Below are 16,218 nucleotides of genomic sequence, written 5' to 3'. Positions count from 1 at the left end.
TATGCTTCTGTAGTACTGCACTTGTTACCGTCGCCAATACATGCATTGCTTGCGCTCTATTGCATTCAATATGAGCTACAGCAGCGAGCTGTGGTGTCTTTCCCTCCTGGTCGAGCTGGTGTTGCGAAAATTTTTGACCAAGAAAAGGAGGTTTTTAATCATTTCTGAAATTCATGTAACTATGCTTTTGGCTGTGTGCTGTTTCCACGGAGTTATAAGTACTGATGCACCAAGGTGCGGGAGATCCTGTGTCCTTAGTGCAGCGCGCATTGTTATTGCGCTCTGCATCCTGCCGGCAGTGTACTATCACTGCAGAGGACGATTACGAAAGCATGGCGTGTGTGCCTTGCTGCAATGGCGAAACCTTAAATTGTTTTCCTGAAAGGGCCGCACGTTATGCTACCACATGACGGACCAGAAGTGCAATATGACGACGCCTCACAGATTCTGGCTCATACTGAACAAGGTAGTACCATAGCTAAGGCTAGGCAGCATTCACAACAGCTAGTCTGCCCATTAACTACATGGCTGTAGTGAACGCTAAAATACTTGCAGGGATAACACCCTTTTGGAAGGGTGTTGTCACATGCTACACCCATATTGAAAGGGTGGTTGTCTGTGTTACACCCCATATAGAAAGGGTGTTGTTTGCTTTACACCCATAGGTGAGGTGACGTCATATTAACACCCCTTCTTTTGTGGGGTGTTAATGTGCACCCTTTGCTTGGGGTGTAGCAATACACCCAAAAAGGGTGTCACCCATGGGACAAGCCATTTACACCCTTAAGGGTGTTAAAATTTTTAGAGTGTAAGAGGAAATGAAAGAGAGGAAGGGAAGAGGGAACTTAGCCTGAAAGGAAGCTATGAATTAAGGAATGGGTATAAAAGAAAAATATGTGAAGAAATGAATGAAGGAAGGAAGACGCAAGGAATGATCAGAATGTAATCGAAGGAACAAAAACAAAAGAAGGAAAACTGCAAGAAATAAAAGAGGAATAATAGAGGAAGGAAGACAGAAAGACAGAGAGTAATGAAGGAACGAGGGTTGGAAGAAGAAGCAATAAATAAATGAAGGAAGGAATCAAGATTGAAAGAAAGAAAAAAAAAGTAACGAATGAAGACTGCGAGAATGCAGGACGGAAAGAACGAAATGTTTTGCTGTTTCTGATGTGTTCTCAAGGAATCTTAAATATCGAGCGAGGAAAAAATGAGAGAGAGAGAGAGAACGAAATTTCTGAGCAGAGCGTGGGCGTTGAAAAGCATTCCTTCACATTCGGTTCTGCCGGCGCCGTCTCCTACTGCTCCGCTATAGTTTGTTCGACGTGGCACCTTTCTTTTATTACTGCGTCGCTTTCTGTTTCGTTCCCGCCTCTCTGGGCACGAAAGCTGTCGCCAGCGTGGCGTCCTTTCGGTCTCTCAGAATGCGCCAACACCTCGCGCGTCGCGGACTTCCAGCGGCTCCTCTTCGAATGCACGCAGTGCCCGGGGAGAGCCATATTCTTTTGAAATAGTTTCGCGCGCTCAAAGCGCGCACGCACGCGCGTTATTTGCACTGAAAAGGTGCTGAAGGCGATCATTCGCGCGTCTGAGAATGCGATAAAGCGGCGCTATTTATGACACTGCAGATACCAGAAAGATAAAGAAAAAAAAATTATTGAACATTTATTGAACTTCGCTTTACTTATCTTCTGAATGCCTGTATTGATATTTATATTGTTTACTCCTGTTGAAACACTTTGTGTCCCTCCTTACCCAATGCCCTTAAATGGGCCTGTAAGGTATATTAAATAAATAAATAAATAAATAAATAAATAAATAAAAGACGGAAACAGATAGGAAAGCGCTGGACGGAAAGCGTGTTCGGCGACACCTCGCGGTGGTTGGGATAGGAGACGGGCGTGCGTTATTTGTTTTGCAGTCGACGTTGAACTCGTATTAAATGCAGTGGCATTTATATAAGCCTGCTTTCAGCTACTCTTGCTGGTGCTGTAGCAGTCTGGCGCGCCTCCTTTGCAATGTCGTTTTGTTTCCATTTCTTTTCTTTTTTGTCAAAAAAGAAGACGCTTGCTATCGCCTAACCGTGTTGACAGTTCTTTGGGGATTTGGCTTCCTCACTGGCGCGTTAGATGCCCGGTAAAATCCAGAAGTGTGGAGCTGCTAGCAAGAGTATTACGTGACGTTCAATAAACTATTTGGCAAAAGTGTATTGAGGCAACGAAAAGTGTAAACAAAAATGGCTAAATAAAATAAACCTTTTATGGCGACGTAGGGAGGGGGTATAGTGTAGATGACAGACTCACAGACATGTCTGTCATGTTCTCTTTTCTCCATTTTTGCGTCGCGCCTTCAGTTGTTCATGAATATCTTATGCGGCATGGCACACATGTTTGCGACGTGGCCAAATTAAACGTTTGCTTCCTATGTAGAGCTGCGGTCAAGATAATAGAATATTCAATAACGTTCTCCTGAAGAAATGTCAGGTATTTTAAAGCAGAATAAAAATTTATCTATTTCTTTATTTATTTTGTTCACTTACTTACTGTTTATTTCTTGAACGTTATTTTACCCACAGAGGAACCCCTTTAAAATGGCCATAACATTTATGTTTCCTTGTCCTTTACGTGAACTTGAGAAAACGCACTTTGTGTGTACCGTATGTTTACTCATCCTTTCGTACAACTCAAGGAAACGAGCTTTATCTCTTCCTGTGGGATGTGTCCTTTGTATTGACGGCAGGACGTTACCTGTGTGTGCGCTCTACGTCACCTAGCTGTATACTCCCTCGAGTGCACATCCAGGTAACATAGAGTGCGCCCAGTGATTATCTTTGAACACATGCTACAGATAGATCATCTATCTGAAATATGTATTAACTACTGGTGCATCCAAGAAAAGAAATGGGGGGGGGGCGCCTGCCTCCCCCCTTCTTATCTATCTTGGCAGCATCCGATGCATTGACGGCCATGCAGTCTTGGATTGCAAGGCTAAAGGCAAGGATTATTTCGTCTGTCTGAGGCCCGGTAACACACACATTGCTTAAGACACTTGTGCAACTATCTCGTGCAATTTCGGAGTAAAACACATTGGAATTTCTTTACATGTTCAAGATATTTGAGCATACACGCGTGAAAATACAGTCTTAAACATACACACACTTGACGTTGATGGACAGTCTAGGAAAGGACCGTGGTGCATTAGTCCATACATTACCAAGGACTAGGACCATCAGAATAGTGTTTAATTAAGCTAGTTGGCTCATAGCTAAGACGGGTTTTGAACAGCTTAACTGAATAACGAAATACTTGCTAAGATAGACAAGGACGTCTCTGTACCAGCATCTCAGAGTTGCTTGTACAGCAACGTCCCTGTATGTCTTGCTTATTCCTTTGTTATTTAGTTCACCTGTTCAGAACTAGTCTTTACTGAAGGACAGTGAAGAACGTAAAATGAAGAAGGAAATGGGAAATCCCATTTTCTGGAAATGTGAAATTCTAGACAAGAAACTGGAGGAGAAAGTAGTTGTGAAAATTAAGTAGGGGCAAAAACGTGAATCAGAAGAATTGGCGGCGCATTCATACTTGGAGACTATGGCTATTTTTAATTCAATTAACAATCCATCTTATGAAGAGTGCGTAATTATCGATGGTTTGTTTTATATGAGGATTACTATGAAAAGTATCACATGTCTAGTGACAGAGGCTCATTGAAGAGCAGACGTACCCAATGTCACATATCCAGTCACCAAACCTGGCGTGAAAGAGGTTCGTCAGAGAGCGGCACGTTCACAGTGACCCTAGTTAACCTGACGGTTGGTTTTGAACGCGGTGTCCTCAGCATAGCAGCCCAAAGATCTGCACATTTGACCATGGAATACGTAGTGACGCCGGTTGGTGTGAAATAGGTTGCGCGTGGACATACATACATACATACATACATACATACATACATACATACATACATACATACATACATACATACATACATACATACATACATACATACATACATACATACATACATACATACATACATACATACATACATACATACATACATACATACATACATACATACATACATACATACATACGTGCATACATACGTGCATACATACATACATACAGCAGCAGTGGATGAAGTACCTGCCTTTCGTTAAGTAGAAGATGCTGAACATTAGAACTTGCTATCTGAAAAGAAAAGTCACAGTAAAGGGTTAAATAAAAACCCACGCATTTTTTTTTCTTTCAATGTGCCCTCATCTCAACGCCCACATTATTTTTGATTCTACTCATAACATTCTTTAACTTTAAGCTTTCACGATGAAAAAAAAAGTAAACTTAACAGTGGTGTTACCGCCGAGCACTTTGCTGAGCTACAAAAACAAAGCCCCAAGTTGCCCTAGCAAGCACTTTAGCTTTCCAGGAATTGCGGGATCCACGTCACCGCGTGCTTTGCCTTACGATGAATTGCCGGCGGACACCGATCGCTGCAGTTGACGTTCTATACGCATGAATCTTCTTCCTGAGCTGTTTCCTTTCATTTTTTTTTTGTTTTATACGTCTACTATTTGCTGCAGAGAATTCTTCTAGGGGTATACGCCGAACGTTGGACGCCTTAAAAATCAAGTCGAAACAGGAGAAAGTGCTCTCCACTTACGGTGATTGATCGCTGGTGATAACGCCTTTGCCTATCTATGGCCACAGCGTTGCACATACTCGCAGCGGCCCATGTGTCTCCGGGTTTAAGAAAGTCAAGGCCACGGTTGTTGAGCAAGCGCGTAGGCCAGGCGTCGTCTGGATGTCTATGCTAGTGCAGAAGTAGCGCTATAGGTTCTTCTCCGCTGCTTCTTTTTTTCCCCCGAACTCTCCTAAAGAATCTGGGGCAATACCATCGGCTGCTGACATGAGGTGAGTCGTGTGTTACACAACCCCGGAGAAAGATTGAGCGAAATGAGATTCGAAAGACAGGTATAGGTTGACCAGAGCGGAAACGCATCAGTGGTTTGATACCCTAGTGACCTCATATCGTAACTATTACGTTGAAACGTTTTCTGTCAGCAGCCGGTATACAGAGACTGTACCCTCGCCACCTTCTAGTCCTGGGGGTCTTTGTTCTGAGAATTTGTGTGCAAGATGTGTAAGATTCAATGCCAACTATGCAGTCTGTATACGTCGACAAAAATGGGCTGCTCTGCTCAGCGGAGAGTTTGCATCGTCCAGCGAGAGCCAGCCGTATACAAATGCATGGAATTTCTTTGCAACGTATAAGTTCATGCGTGGCAGCATCGTCTGCTCTCCGCAGCAGACGTACTGCTTTCTCGACACGACGGAGGAGCGGTTCGCGATTTGCGCAATGAAGATTCAGCGAGTGCTGAAATTCTTTTTAAGCTTTTGCAGTGGTTGTGCAACCTTGGGCAGCACTCAAGCTGGCTACGCACTGACATTTGCGAAAGATAACCGCAACCCATACTTCGCGATACTTTCTGCCACCTGAAATATTATTTTGTCAGCTGTAAGGCACCTCGCACGTTGGGCGTTTTCGAAACTTTCTTTTCCATCTTGATCGAACTCATAAGCATTCGTTGACTGTTCTGTTTCTTTTTTGTAAAAACTGCTGAGTTGTACGCGTTTAAGTTGTATAGTTTTCTATAAACATTACCAAAAGAGGGAGGTCGGACGCTAGTGTCTACGTGAGCTGAAACTATGATGGTTCAGCCAGCATGTGAACGATATGGGTAGCATGTGGATTTGCCTAGACGTCGTCATTGTTGCGTCAAACGGCATTGTCATTTTGCAAATTGGTTATTTTCAACAATACGTTGCGTTATAAATACTCAATATACTTATACACTTGTGCGGATACTCGTTGCCTTGCCGTGGTTATAGCAAACTGCGATTACTTGGAAATTTATTTAGTGCGAGCGCGACAAAGTTCCAAACTACATGTGCACGATGAATAGGGAAACCCACGTGCTACCCACAATTCCAACGGTAGAAGAATGGTCGCAGCGCCAGATATCTCTCTAGGAATTAACCTTAGTAGAAACCTTCATAGTCTTGTTAAGCCAATTTATTTACATACATAACGGCACAATTCTTTTTCATTCGTTGTTCGCAGGCCTCCGGTGCAAGATACCATGAGGGGCCATTCCTCCAGAGGCCGATGCCCGCCGACTCGTTGAATCGAGGCGGCAAGGGCCCGCAAGTCCTGCACGGCCGAGACTGAAAAAATATATATAAAAGGAGCGAACCATGGAATGGAATGCCACGCCAACCACAGATGTCTCACCCTGGGACGTCGCCGGCGAGCTGGTGGAACCCAACGCCTGGACCAGTCCCGTTCAAGTGGCCCTCGCCGCTCTGCTGGTCTTCCTTCTCTCTCCCGTCGTCCTCTGCAGCAACGCCCTCCTCCTTCTCTCCATGTACCGCTTCAAGAGACTCCGGACTCCCAGCAACCTTTTCCTGGTCGCTCTCTTCAGCGCCGACTTCGGCATCGGTCTCCTGCTTCCGCCGGGACTCTACTTCGAGTTCTCCCGGCCCGGAATCCGCTGTTCCGCACTCTGTCTTCTCCCCTACTGCCTGTTCGTGCAGTTCAGCGGCGTGGCCATGCTCAGCTCGGCGGCCGTGGCGCTGGACCGCTGCACTTCCCTGGCCCTGCCGCTCACCTACAACAACCTCATCACCCACCGGACCGCCGGACGCACTGTCCTAGCCATCTGGGCCTACGCCATCCTGGTCTCCGGCACGCCTCTGCTCACTTTGCCGCCGCTCAAGTCGCCGTGCAGCTTCAAGCTCGTGTCCATCCCCGTCCGCATCTTCCTCCTGTGCGCCCTCTACCTGCCGTGTCTCGCCGTAATGACCAGCAGCTACGTCTACGTCTACGTCGTGGCCCGAAGGCACGCCAGGGCCATCTACTCGGTGGAGGGCAACTTGCGGACGGCGCTGCCTCCCGATCGCCACTACGGCTGGACCCTGGCCCTGACCGTGGCCACATTCGCGACGCTCTGGACGCCCGTGGTCGCCTTCATGGTCCTCGAGGCGGCGTCCGAGGAGCCGTACGACCAGAAGACCACCTTCTACCTGGGTCTCGGAGGCCTAGGAGCCAGCGCAGTGGACCCGCTCCTGTACGGCTTCCGGAACTCCGAGTTCCGGGCCGCCCTTCTGCGCATGCTCAAGGAACTGCTTCCTCGGATGTCCGCCGACTTCCTGGGGGAGAGTCCCAGCGCTCTCCATCGGAGTCGGTGCGGCACGGCATCGACGCTGAGGCCCGCCGGTGCGAGCACGACGCTGCCGCCGCTCGAAACGGACTGCTCGGCGTGCACCAGGACACTGATCATGATGGATCTGAGGCCTGTCAGTTACGTGTGAAAGGAGTGCGTGCGCCTGGGAGGCGCTATTCGCTCGCATTTCGCTTCAGACTTAATGTGACTGTGTGAGACACCTTCTGGACACTCGAGGCCAACACGCCCTAAGCTGAGGCGTCACGCGTTCAACGTTGCCACGCTGCAAACCTCCGAAGTGGCCGCAAACGTGAAACGCCGAAAACGAAATCACGTGTTCGTGAAAGCCATACGATTCGACTTAGCACACTACGTTCTTAAATATTTTAGACCGATGGTTTCAGGAAGTAACTTGGTCACGCAACGGTAATCGCTATCAATGTTACGTGCGTTTCCTTTCTTTAACACGGTGCTTCCGGTAGTTCACTGTCGGGAGCACTATCGGGCGCTGAGACTCGCATGGTATTGCTACACGATTAGATCATCAGGTTTTTAGTGCCTCGCAGCCGCATGGTATACGCCATCTGTAGAGGAGGGCCCCGAAGTAATGTTGCCCACTTGCGGTTCGTTAACGTGCACCCTGTACGTGAGCCTTCTCTATTTCATTTCGCACAAATCAGAGTGCGGAAGCCACAGCCAGGAATCGAACCCTCGACCTCGTGCTCAGCAGCACAATGCCATAGTCACTGAGCCATCACACGGCGGGCGCATTTCTGAAATAGCTGGGCACGCCGCATTAAGCGAAACGCAAAAAAATATTATACCGATAACTGTTGCGCGACAAGGTTACCCCCTCAGACGTGTGGATTTGTAGTGTGTAGTCATTCTAACAGCAAATTGACCCTACAAGTTTCCAGCTAGTCGCAATCTGGCCGTCGGCTGCTTGCAGAAGTCGGAGTGAGCCATGTTTCCGACACATAGTTCTATACGAATCGGATGGTTCAAACGCATATGGGCTTTCCAGTTATAGAACACTGCCGGATGGTCACCTATGTAATTTGCTTGTTTCTGTTAATTGTGATTATTGTTGACAGGATTTAAAAAAAAAGCTTTAGGTGACACTGACAACTGCTCGTCGCGTGGCAAACGAAATGCAATAACAAAATATGTCGAAACACGCTGCTTTCAGCATATACGCGTGATTCCGATGCTTCGGGAATGTAGGCCTTGTGCTGTCAGGAAGGCAAGAGTATGTGTTTATGCCCAGTGAAGACCTATGCTGCCTTCGTCGTGTAGTCGTCATTGCTGTCCAAGCACAAGAACTCTGAGCGACCAAACTGCGCTGTGGCTCGTTTGGAGCGTCGATCGCAAGATCGCACTTGGTTGTGAGCGTGCAATGAACTCAAAGAGAGCACGCGGTGTGACACCGGAGTCACTCGACGTGTGATGAGTGAATGAGTGCTGGCAGTGCCAGATGCGTTCAACCGGGTCGTCAGTCCGAATGCGCACGTGACTATCTGTGCACGTCAGTGAATGTGAAACGTTTTTAACGTGTACATAATTCGCCATTTAACTTTCATTTGCGTAGAGAAGGATGCCGTCAACTCGAAGCCAAAGAAAGCAGAACGGGAATTGTGCGATACCGAAAATAGCCATAGGAAGGATCCAATGTTCTTGTGACGGCTCTGTGTGGTGTGGAAAAAAACTACACTGCCTGGTTTTTAACAATCACATGCAGTATTAGAAAACGCAGACCGCAGGCACGGCATGACTAGGCAGTTTTATTTGCTAACACTGAGGAATGCCGGAACACGAGGGGCGCACACATTAGCGGCAGCGCTAGTGGCACCATCTTGTTACGTTGGCATTAAAAAGACCACACATAACTATAATTGCAAAGACCATGCTTTGTTTATGTTTTGATAAAGAGACGTCAGCCGGAAAATCAATAGCGTACAGTGGACTTTTTCATCTTATGCAAGAATGTCTACGCAGTGCAAAATTGTTCGTAAAGCATTGAGGTAAAAAAAACTGTCACAAGGTGATGCCACGAGCTCTGCTACTGTCATTGACGTCACCGGTGTCCATGCATTAGGTAAACAGCAATGCATTTCCTAGCGGCATAAAGCTATGTATTTACTCCTGCATTGCCTGGCTGGGTTACGTGGCTTGGAAGCTAATGTACAATGTTCGCCAAAAGTATGCAGAACACTTATTTGTGTTGCTGTAGATCCCGACGATGAGAATAACAATGATAGTAAAGAGGAATAAAATACAACCCACGTACTCTACCCCCAATCGCGGATGTACTCAAACGTTTGAGGCTACCACAAGCAAATACAAAAACAAACAAAAATCTCGAACGTGAACTGAGGATAGTAAAGTGAGCAAGCAAACATTTACGAGAATGACGTCAGACAGCAAGTAAATGCCGCATAGATAAAAAAACTGTCGCATAGAGGACACCGACTGTAAAAGAGACGACATAGGCTGGAGCACACTTCTAATTTCTAATTTATTGCCTAGAATTACCTTATAAGGAAAGAGATAGTATACACATCCGACACATGTTAAGGTGGGCAAGAAATAATAACAGCCAATCGAGTGTCCACCAGAGTATAATAAAGCTGACTTTCCATAAAAATAAATGTATTGCTCTGTCATCGTTTCTGTCGCCAAAATTTGTTTCTCTAATATTGTCTGCTCCCTTTAAGTTAACCTCTCTGGCAGGTTCTCTCTCCTGTAAATTAATTTCCATTAGATGGTCATCGTAGGTGTCCGCTAGGCTGTACCTCAATACTGGTCCAAAGCATGCACAAGCTCGCTCAGAAATTTGTTTTATTAAATATTTATGAGGAATTCGGTAACTCCGAGTAGGACAAGCTGTGCTTAAGCTGGGTGTTCGGTGGTCTGTTTAGCGTTTATAAAAGAATGATTATCAAAGGACGTAAAACATCCAGGGTTGGTGGCAGAAAGTTGGATGGTGTGATAATAGGAGGAAGAGCTCTCTATTATAGGCTTGCCGAGGTCAGTGCATGCCAGTGGTGCCTGGAAAGCCCTAAATGAGACTTTGCTAGTAGTCTATATTATCCTTGCATTGGCAATGAGTGTTACACGCCTGCATTGAGGCCTCTGAAAAGTTTGAGCTGTTTAGAGCTCAAAATACTACTGTGGCACTTCCTTATTCGAGCTGCGAACTTGTGGTGAAGACTGTAGTTCCGCACAGCAACCACACCAATCGCAAGTGAAGCAGCAGCATGCGAGGTTAACAAGCTCATGAGCCTTGCACCTACAATGTGGCCATTGTAGCTCAGCTCAGCTGTACTTGTAAGCGCAGCGTAAGCACGCATTAGAAGCATTCAGGACAGAACGCTATACTTCAACGTCTAGTTGAAGTCTAGCGTTCTGTGCTATGTGTTTCTTGCTGTCATCCGATATCTTTTTCGCGACAATTAATAGTGTATTAAGTCTGTAATTAGCAACTAGCCCCATTGTCTTCTCTGAACGAGCGGTAGTGAAATTACGTGTCTGCTACACGGCTTGAAAGAAAATATGACGATTTGTGACCACTTTATTACACTAATTTGCTGTATAAGGTCAAGTGCAGACACAGCGGCAACGCAATGGCGTTTCTAGCACGAACTCATGGACGCCTATGATTACTAAACACAAAGTTCCGGCATAACTTCTGAAGTATTCCGCTCTTCGAGAAAAAAAACTATCTTTAGGCAAGCAACACCTGGGCCTCGCAATGTGTAACTATTTCGATGAGTCAGCAAAAACTTTAAACGCGTGCCACACTACCACCTACAGCATTTGACCCTAAATCGTGAATGATGGGTTCCCTCAGTTCTAATTTCGTTGTCAATGTAATTGTAATTTCGTTGTCCATGTTATTTCGTTTTCATCCATATTCAGCATGAACAATGAAATAACGCTCGAAACGTTTGAAGAAAATTCTGTTATAACGAAGGATTTGCACCGAAGGCTTCACAAAGTCTTAGTTAGATTTCGAGCAAGTACAGTCGTCTAAAGCCTAGTCTAATTTATGGTTACCTAGAACTTCTGAAAAGTGTGAGAACAGTATTAAACGCATCTTTGCTGGCTTTGATGTATTGCGCTACATCTGCGATGGCGTTTCTTTTGGTAGAAAAAATCCTGCAGTCTGTGCGAATAACGCCGATGTTACGAAAGTACAAGATTTGACATCATTTGACATTAGCATACGCGTGCTTTAAAATTAATTTGATGACGATGCAATTCCTTCGGTCGGCTACCTGATGGTGTTTGAGGTACAGCGGGCTCGTACGCTACGTGGCCACAAAACGTAAACGACCAAATCTGTAGCGGCCGTCCCTACACTACCTGAAGTGTCAACGTAACTCTTGACGCTTAGAAGAGTTCGAGCAGTTCTTTTGAACATGAAAAAATACAGTGATGCTGAGGTGACAAACGAAAAGCTATCTGCTTGACAGATGATGATGATGATATGTAGTGTTTATTGGCGCAAGGGCCAAGTGTGGCCAAAGAGCGCCAAGCTGCTTGACAGAGTCCACAACCCTTGAAGGAAACTCCGTGACATGCAAAGGAATAGCGAGGGCCCTTAGTAATAATGCTGTGAGTCGACAGTAAAATAGAAAGATGCAGTAACGAGAGTCGGTGGCAGAAGTAAATCAAAAGAAAAGGCCAAGCAACAGAGGAAATACTTCATAGCATTCATGGTAATTCTATTGGGATATAAAGGCATTCATCTACCCAGCTGTACTATACAATGCTTTGTAAATAACGGACGCAGTTCATGATGTGGATCACTGAGTGTTAGCGAATGACCAGAGCCATTACACAGTCTTCCCAGACGCCTAGTATTCTGCTGTGTATATATGTATATATGAATACATAGGTGTGTGTCAACCATACGAAACGCGTGTCTTGAAACCAATGCCGATCAGGACTCGTTTCTCAGCTTTCGCTGACGTCAGAGCGATTTCCCTGTCAATGATCGTTGTCAATCCTCAGGCACTCTGTATTCATTTGGCTTTTTCTAACCACATTTTTCGTTATCACGAATGTAAAAAATTCTAACAAAGTGTTTCCGTGCTCCTATTATACACGATGTTCGTTGTGTTCGCGTTTCATAGTTCGTGGTATGTATCCAAATGTTTGTTTTGAGATTCAACGGAACTGCCTCTTGCGTCCCATCGTTGCGCATAAGTAAGCTGTTACGTTATTGGGACGTTGTAGCATTATGGCAAGCACGGCGAGATTCTCTTGCCTCTAGCATCATCCAAAGCTTCCCAGGCTTATTACATTGGATTACAATATAATGAGTCTTCTCCGCTTTCTTTTTTTCTGCAGCAATACTTTGCCTTAACCTATAGGTCTTTGTCTTCAGGCAGCCAACTCGGGCCCCAAACGAGCAAATCACTGCTCCTTGTGTTATCTTACAAGTATGCCTTCCAGATTTTTTGCTCGGTGTCTCTGTAAAACTCCACGTAATTTTTGTTTCCACCCTTAATAACTTACGGTACGTTGCGTCGTCGCAGGATGACCCAAGCTCGACTATAACCTCCGTAATTACTGGTTAGAAATATAGACAGGAAGTCCGCATGAGTCTAAAACGTAGAAAGCATGGGGCAGTGGTGACGACGTCATTTCCGTTTCTGCCCATTCAGCCAATCGGCGCGCACTGCGAGTATCTCTGGAGATTGGCACAGAATGCGGTGCTGCGGACAGGAAGGGAATGAAAGCTGATGTTACGCTTTTTCGTTTCCAGTGTGTGTCAACCGCGAAGAGTCAATCTAGCACGTCCGATGCAAAGTTGCATAGGGTTGATTTGGATCTTACTAGCTGCGATACTGCCAGGTTAGGGTGCCGTAAGCTGAGTTCACCATATCGGTGGCGGTCGGAGTAAATTGTTCCTTGCTTTTCTTTCTTTTCATTTTTTTGGATTTCACAAGCGTTGAAAGTTGAAACCTTTCAACTTTCTGCGAGACTTGTTCTTGTAATATAAAGGGTCCTAAGGCAACTTGTATTTCCTCATTGAAAAACATGCCAAACACAGAACTGCTTAAACAGAAAATTCATCCAAAATTTTTTATACAAGAAAGACTAGCTAATGACTGCTACAGTCGTACTTTGATAAACATCCTGAAACTTTAGGCTAAGTTTGATAAATAGCGGTAAACTTTTTCAAAATATGAGAGATTTTAATTTGAATCTTATCAAGGACAGGTGCCGAAATACAGTAAACTGCATGCGTTAATGGCGTCAAAGGTGGGAAGATACAAGTATTTAGTAGTTTCGTAGTTTGCAGAATTGGGTTTTGCAGCTTGCTCCTAACTTGAAGAAATAGTCAAGTTGCTCAGATGAAGTGGGGACAGGAGATGCGGAGAGTAGCGTTGCAAAAGTCAAGTCGCAACAATCACCAGCACTGCAATTTTTCGCTTGCGTGCAACAAATTTATGTTCGGTTCAGCTTTTGATGAATAAAGCATTCCTCCTTTCCACATAAGCTTGAATTGAAGGTTCCACGCTGCAACTACTTAAGCTTATTATTTTTATTGCGGACACTCCAAGCGCATTTCTGCCATCGCCGTCGCCGTCGCCGTGATGTTCCCTATAAAGTCTAAACACGATAACATCGTCGCTGCGCGCCGTACGCTGTGCGAGTGAAAGCTTGCCAGGGTCAGCCGACGATCGCGGCTCGATCTTGGGTGCGCAAGGGAGGAAGGCGGGAAGGGAACGCCCCTTCTTCTGTCCCGCGCGAGGCACGGGGGGCGAGGCGAGAGAGAGAGGGGGGAGGTAGGGGGAACTAAAGCCCCTTAAACTTCATAAAGTAGTGCCACGCTTTGAAGCATGCCGCCTCCTCCTCGCGCGCTCTGGCTGAGGCCGACACCGCGTAGCTATTGGCCTAATAGCATCACGTGGGCCGTCGCGCATTGCTTCAGCGCCATTTTTGCTCGAGAAGCGTCTACGGAGTGTTGAAAAGCGTACGTTGGTGCCGTTGCTACGCTCGTGCAGTGTAGGTGGCGCCACGGTCGAGGAGGGAGGGTGAAAGTGAGGAGAACCGAGGAGGAGTGAAGGCGGAGGAGAAGAGTGTCGCTACTTTACAAAGTTTAAGGGGTTTTAGGGGGAACTACTCTGGCGGCTGCTGGTCGCGGCGCTGCCGCCGTATCTCAAAAGCGATCCACGAGGTGGGAAACACGCACGCCGGCGCATGGGCCTCATCTTCAAAGCGATGTGCGATGTTGAGAAAGTGAACCTACCGCCGGTAGATTCGTATGCGCTGTGCCTTCAACGTTTCGTTCCCCTTGACAGTGAGAGAAAGCACGAAAGTCAATTCGCTTGCTGCTGCTGCCGCGATTGTTCACTCCAGCGTTTTGACAGCGGGTTTCTGCGGTCATCCAGCGAGATGTTTTCGCGTTTACCTGTGTGCGCGTGACATCATGCTTGTTAATTTACTTAGTAAGCGAGTGTTTACAACGTCATACGGCCGATAAAGCTACTATCCTTACTTCGTATGGCTTTTAAAGCTGTTTACTAATTTGCTATCGCAATTCATGCTTCGCTTTTCGGAATAAACTGCGATTTTTTTTCCATACTGAAGCTACCGACTGCACGCAAAAGTTAACATTGCATTATAGTCAGCACTCACGCCTCCTAACGTGCAGTTGTAGCGTAAACTCGGAGCAAGTGTAATTATTTTAGACAAGAGCTTGATCACGTGGCACCATTCGCAGCCCGCAAGACTTACCTAATACCACCTATCTGTTTACCCAACGTATTAAACCTACCATTTGTACTCCGGTTCTCGTTTCCAGCTTATGGTCGTGGGTTTCCATAGTACACCTTTCGTCTCGTCATGCGTTACTGACTTTTGTGCGACCTGTGTGTGTCCAACAGCTTTGATTAACAGAAATAATCGTTTGAGTAATCTTGCACATTATTCTCGAGATTCTGGTCTCCCTAAGTTCATGCTTTCTTCTGGCGCAATGTAAAGAATGCCGGAGACAGAAAAACAAGGACAAACGAGTAGTACCAGAAAGCAGCAACAGCAACCAAGTATACTTTTTCATCGCCCTTTTGAATCTCTGAGTTCTCACGTTAATTACGGGTACCATCTGACGGAAAACGGCGTCAGCGGGCACAAAGATTGAGACCCCGTGAAAAGTCGCATGTGCCCCATAACCCATATAACTACTGTATAAACATAAGCTGATGGCATGGAAAAACCCGTATGTTCCCATATGCCATATGGGACCCGCATATATATGAGACATGTTTCATATATAGCCACACGCAGTGCTGTAGCCAGGGGGTGGGGCATCGGGAACGTGCCCCAAACCGCTCCCCCACCCCCTTCAAAATAATTTATTTCGTTAGCATGCGGCCTTGCCAGCCCTCCAAGCCTTCCTCCCCTTCTCGGCACCGGTCAAGAAGTTTCCCGCCCCCCACCCCCTACTGCGAGAAATATTTCTGGCTACGTCACTAGACACGTCTTTCATATGGGAACATGCGGCTTTTATGTGGGATTCTAAGTCTGTATAATCACACGTAACATGCCATATGTGATATACGAGAACACGTGACTTTTGATAGGGGATTTATATGTTTATATAAACACATGGAACGGATGGGTCGCGTGCCAAATGATGTAAGGGAACATACGGGTTTTTATATCAGATACCCATATGTTCATATGAATCATTGGATATAGTGCATATGGTATTTTTTCTCGTATTTTGTGCATATTTTTGTCTTCAAAAAATGTGATAGCGTTCAGTACAGCTTTGTTCGACACATTCCCATGTATGGCAACAATTTAGGTTTCTTGCAGAGTCAATTGTGTCCATACGCTTGGCCTTGAGGACGTAAGCGGACGCTATTCAACACCGAGTGCATTGAGCAGATGTTCAGTAGTCCAACAAAGTAACAAAATAGGTGCCAAGGGAGAGTAAGCGAAGTTCAAGGCAGAAGTAGATGTGTGTGATGTGGAGTGGT

General features: G+C 45.9%; 1 protein-coding gene across 3 annotated transcripts in view; it reads left to right on the top strand.

Moving 5' to 3' along the window:
- LOC139050454 (adenosine receptor A2b-like) overlaps window positions 1-7,901 on the top strand; it is a 247,009-nt gene extending 239,108 nt beyond the window's left edge. For all 3 annotated transcript variants that reach the window (XM_070526852.1, XM_070526853.1, XM_070526854.1), the window contains one exon: window positions 6,118-7,901. In XM_070526852.1, coding sequence (XP_070382953.1) covers window positions 6,252-7,367 — 1,116 coding nt within the window. In that variant the 5' untranslated portion in view covers window positions 6,118-6,251 and the 3' untranslated portion in view covers window positions 7,368-7,901. The remainder of the gene's footprint in view (window positions 1-6,117) is intronic.
- The last annotated feature ends 8,317 nt before the right edge of the window (window positions 7,902-16,218 follow it).

This window comes from Dermacentor albipictus, chromosome 10 (assembly GCF_038994185.2).
Source record: "Dermacentor albipictus isolate Rhodes 1998 colony chromosome 10, USDA_Dalb.pri_finalv2, whole genome shotgun sequence".
Lineage (NCBI taxonomy): Eukaryota > Metazoa > Arthropoda > Arachnida > Ixodida > Ixodidae > Dermacentor > Dermacentor albipictus.
This window is presented reverse-complemented; position numbering and strand designations above follow the sequence as displayed.